The sequence below is a fragment of the Dreissena polymorpha genome, chromosome 7 (assembly GCF_020536995.1).
Source record: "Dreissena polymorpha isolate Duluth1 chromosome 7, UMN_Dpol_1.0, whole genome shotgun sequence".
NCBI classification, from domain to species: Eukaryota; Metazoa; Mollusca; class Bivalvia; order Myida; family Dreissenidae; genus Dreissena; species Dreissena polymorpha.
In genome coordinates, this window is record NC_068361.1 from 40774256 (window position 1) to 40779354 (window position 5099).

General features: G+C 38.1%; 1 protein-coding gene across 2 annotated transcripts in view; it reads left to right on the forward strand.

Annotated features, from left to right (window-relative positions):
* Positions 1-2470: 2470 nt before the first annotated feature.
* LOC127837353 (putative nuclease HARBI1) overlaps positions 2471-5099 on the forward strand; it is a 2800-nt gene continuing 171 nt past the window's right edge. The window contains exons 1-4 of one of the 2 annotated variants that reach the window (XM_052364312.1): positions 2471-3155; positions 3614-3715; positions 3853-4037; positions 4894-5099. The exon at positions 4894-5099 is cut by the window's right edge and continues 171 nt beyond it. In XM_052364312.1, the coding sequence (XP_052220272.1) occupies positions 2627-3155; positions 3614-3715; positions 3853-4037; positions 4894-5088 (1011 nt within the window). In that variant the 5' untranslated portion in view covers positions 2471-2626 and the 3' untranslated portion in view covers positions 5089-5099. The remainder of the gene's footprint in view (positions 3156-3613; positions 3716-3852; positions 4038-4893) is intronic. The other variant, XM_052364313.1, reaches the window with a different exon arrangement.

A 5099-nucleotide genomic window follows, 5' to 3' on the forward strand; every position in this document is an offset into this window, starting at 1 on the left:
TTCTCAAACGTATTTCAGACTATCTGTCACAAGTACATAATGGTAGCTTTCACAAGTACATGTACATAAGAAAACTCTCAAAACTATATAAGAATATTTAAATAGAAGAACAATCACATCAGAATAGAAGATTCACGTCCAAGGAATATCATAACAACTACACTCGAATAAAAGACAAATGTTACCGACGATCAAATCAACAACAACAAAACTGTTAACCAGCTGCATAATTTGTGCATACCTGCACATGAAATACAGAACCATATAGAAATAGAACATAAAGGAAACCACTGAATGTAGCGTCAGTTCAAAACAACTACATATTAATAACATAACGATTACATCAACAGGTAAGAACATATATATCAGATAAGTCATAACATCTACAGAAGAAACGAAGACAACTAAAGCAGAATAGCATAACAATTACATCTTAAAAACAGAAAAATGCATCAGATAAGACTCAATGACAACATAACTTCAGAAGAAAAGTATAACAACTGCAGCAGAAATGTTAAACAACTACCGGGAGTAACGGAGCACTTGCGGTTGAAAATCTCTAACATCCACAGAAGAAACGCGGGGCATCAGCATCAAACACGCCTCATTAAATACAATAGAGTAGCAGAAGTACTACTGTAGGATAATAGAACAGCTGCGTCAGCCAAGCCTTACCAACTGAACAACTGTAATGAAAGCTGACCAACTGCATCATAAAAGCCACAACACCTTGACAAGAATATATAGACAACTACAGTAGAATAGCATGTAATATACACCAGACACGCCCCCGTTAAAAAGTAAAGAATTGTAGAACAATCACAAAAGAATAACAGAACAACTGCGTCTTATAAAACCTCTACATAAGATTAGTAAAACCACTACATCCGACAAGCCACAACAAATACATGAATACCAGATCATGAATACCAATATGCACTATCGATATTATATTTTATTCAAATTCACATTCGATTTCAACTGAAAAACTGAAAATTATATATTCCTTTACAAACGATATTTTTTTCCTAAAATAATACGCAGATTTGTTTGCTTCTTCTAGAGCCTCTTCTTTGCCACATTACGTCAAAGCACATACTTGTTGCCATTATTCCAGCAAACTTCTGAGTGTGTACACTAAAGGGCGAAGTTATGGTACGATAAATCCTGCCCCAATGCTACTATGCGCATGTTCTTTTTCTATAAATAGTTTCTTAAAGGAAAAACGAAACTCTTGTTTAAGTTTTTCTTAAAAAAAATTTTTCACAAATAAGTGGCTTATACAACATTTGATAAACCTACTAATAAACCAAAAACAAACCCACACAATTATGTGTAATCATAATATCGGCCTGGAATAAACATGACCTACTTTCAAATGAAAACCGGAAATCATAAGAAAGATCGTCCTGATAGTCATAAATAAACAGCAAATAAATGTAAATTACTAAAAATGGTAAAACATGTTCAGCTCTTCTTGAGGGGATTTTCTCAAAGGCACGATACAATGAGGTGGGCCGATACTATGAGAATAAGGGATATATACAATATTGGTATATTATGATGGTACTGTAATTATATATTTAGGCATTGTTTTCATGCATGTATGTTTTGTATGAATTTCTGTTCAAAAGCTCATTGAACAAATTGGGTCAGTCGTCTTTGCAAACAAAATATATAAATATTTTTTTTAGCAATTACGAATGACGTAATGTGTCTGATTGAACGTAGACTAGTTAAATAACAAAAGTGCAACTTGAATCGACAAATCTGTTGTTGTTGTTGTATTCAACACGATACAAATGCTTTACGAGATTAACAACTCAGTGTTACAACAACAGATACAGAAAACAATTCTTCAATTCTTTTCAGAAAACGTATGAGGTAACGTTTCAAAAGGGACCATGTTATATGGTGAAAATCCATTCAGGATGTTCATGTTTAAGAATACCTGTAAACACACTGATGCATATGGACACTTGAGCGTTTCAAACAGGCATACGAGCGTCTTAAAAAGCGAGAAATAATAGAAAAAGAGGTAGCGTTAATTGAGTAGGCGATCTCAGTCGTGGGTATGCCAGAGAAGATGCCAGTCAAAACAAGATGAAAACGGAATTTAACAGATACCAAAGTGTTTTCGGACGGGTACCAGCGTGTCTTAAGACAGATACCCACGTGTCTTCGGACAGATACCCACGTGTCTTCGGACAGATACCAACGTGTCTTCGGACACATACGAACGTGTCATCGGACAGATACCCACGTGTCTTCGAACAGATACCGACGTGTCTTCGGACAGATACCAACGTGTCTTCGGACAGATACCTGCGTGTCTTCGGGCGGATACCAACGTGTCTTCGAACAGAAACCAGCGTGTCTTCGGACAGATATCCATGTGTCGTCGGACAGATACTCACTTGTCTCCGGACAGATAACCTGGACCCAGTTGTTCGAAACCTGGGTAAATTTTAACCCTGTGATAAATGTCGGATAAATTTAACCCAGGGTTAATTTTTTTGGGTAAGTGTTGTTGCATCATTTTGGTTAAACTTATCCAGCGTTTTGTCTGGATAAATTTAACCCTGGTCTAAAGGTTGGTTAAAATTTATCCATGTAAACAAACAAAATGGCCGAATTTTATCTGTATCGGAATGCACGCAATAATCGACAACATTCTTTGAATGTTGATTTAAATGATGAAGAAATGCGCAGTCGTTATAGATTTTCAAATGAAAATATTGATAGAATTTGTGACTTAATAGGCGGAAAAATCGAAAGATCGACACAGCGTTCAAACGCACTTTCTGTCAAACTACAGGTTTTAATTACATTACGGTACCTGGCGTCCGGCAATTTTATGCAGACCGTGGGGGACACTTTCTGCGTCGATAAAGGTACTGTTTCCAGAGTGGTAAAGTCCGTTGTCAGCCAGTTGTGTTCCCTCAAAAATCGGTTTATCACATTTCCAACGACAGCTGAAGTTGTACGCAGGGAACAAAACGCATTTTACAATATGCATGGTTTTCCCTGCGTTATAGGGTGCATTGATGGCACACATGTCCGCATACTGTCTCCAGGCTCCCCTGCTGAGAGAGACTATGTTAACCGGAAAAACTTCCATAGCATCAATGTGCAAGTGACATGTGACAGCCGAGGTAAGAATCTGGGACAATTTTGTTCAACACATCTATAAATAGAATTTGAGGCCCGTCCACAAAGTCTGTGATTACTTTCCCTAATAACGTGACTTCAATATCTTCAATGCTGTTTGCACACCATGCTCACTTTTTCGTTTACAAATGCCAGTTTCGAAATAATTCGTTTTCTTTACACTCGTGATCGCATAAAAGGTTAATGATACACGTTTTCATTCGCAATTTTTTTACAAAATCACGACAAATGTAAAGTACAATACAAAACATACATAGTTGTTTGATTGATTTATAATCATATAAAAGATTGGATATAACGGATAAAAAATTAACGTTTTAAAACTTTTATTTAATCTTTTCCCCAGAAAATGCTGTCCTATTTATAGCTGGCGATGTTCTAATTATTGATCTTAAACAGCCGAGAAACACTAGCACATGTGTTGGTTTCTGCTATATTTAAGGTCTTATCACCAGCATCAATGCAGCATGGCCGGGAGCTGCACACGATGCCCATGTCTTCAGAAGTTCAGCAATAGGAAAGTACTTAGATCGGCATCACCGAAGTATGCGAGTAAACCCTTCATTTCACCCATTGTATACATAGTACTACGCTGACGTCTCTAGCTCGTAGCATGTGATTGTTAAAATGCGATACTCGGTTTGGGGATTGTTTCACCAATACATATATACCAATTTGCAGGTTTGGAAAATGGTGTTCTTCTTGGGGACAGTGGGTATCCCTGTCGCACGTTCCTGCTGACACCGTATCTAAACGCTACTAACGCTGTCCAAGAACGGTACAATGACAGTCACAGCAAGACACGATGCTGCATTGAGCGCCTCTTTGGTGTTTGGAAGAGACGCTTTCACATCCTTCACGCTGAGGTATGGGCGATCTGTAGTTTACTGTATGCTTACATATTTTATTCAATACACATAATGGTACTGACGTTGAAAACACCGTGTCCAGGGGCGGACCCAGGTTAAGAGGGGGGGGGGGGCTGGGCATTGAAAGATTTGTTGAGGGTCCACGATTTTAGTGATTTTGAAGGCTTTGACAACAACTTCTCGAGCATGTCACGCCCTATATACTGTCATCAAAGTACCTTTTTATTATGCCAAACAAGTGCATAGTTTATTGTTTTGGGGGTCCAGGGGGTGCGAAGCCCCCCCCCCGGAAGCTTCACGACTTTAGTGATTTTGAAGTCTTAGACAAGTTTAAATAGATAATTTAGATCTAATTTAGTGTGAAACTTCAAATGAATTGACTTTACTTCGGCGATCCGCCAATGGTGTCTTAGCTACAAAGGCGACGGAACCGTGCTTAATGGAGCCGGGCTCCAATAATTTAAGAAGTAGCTGTTATTTTTTTATTCCTGTATGCACCGGGATTCTTATGACTCCGGCTAGCGTAGTAGTTTGTGTACATTAACTTCATCCATTAACTATCCCAGTTCGGCCCCCCGTTTCTGGCGTAAATGAGTTTTGCTGGTGGTCATACATTTGTTATACGTAACATATGATGAAAGTGCTGATTTAATATTTAAATTATATCTTATATGTAGAGAGTTATCTCAGGCTCACATAAACTAACTATATACTCATAAGTTATATTTCCTTTATGTGCAGAATGTTTGATGATGTATTGCATCAAGTTTTAGTGGAAAACCATATTTTCAAAAGTTTCAACGTATACTAGTCAATCGCAATTATCAATCTTATTTATGTTACATTCATCCAGATAAGACTGAAGCCAGAGAAATGCAGCAATGTGATTATAGCGTGTGCTGTTCTTCACAATCTTGCCAAACTGTGGGGTGAGCCGGAAGTACTTCCCGAGGACGAACTGCGTTACGTGGAAACCCCGGCATACATCGGGCACCAGGATGGTCGTGGTATACGAGACCATATCGCCAATAACTATTTTGATCGCTGAAATGTGCACAT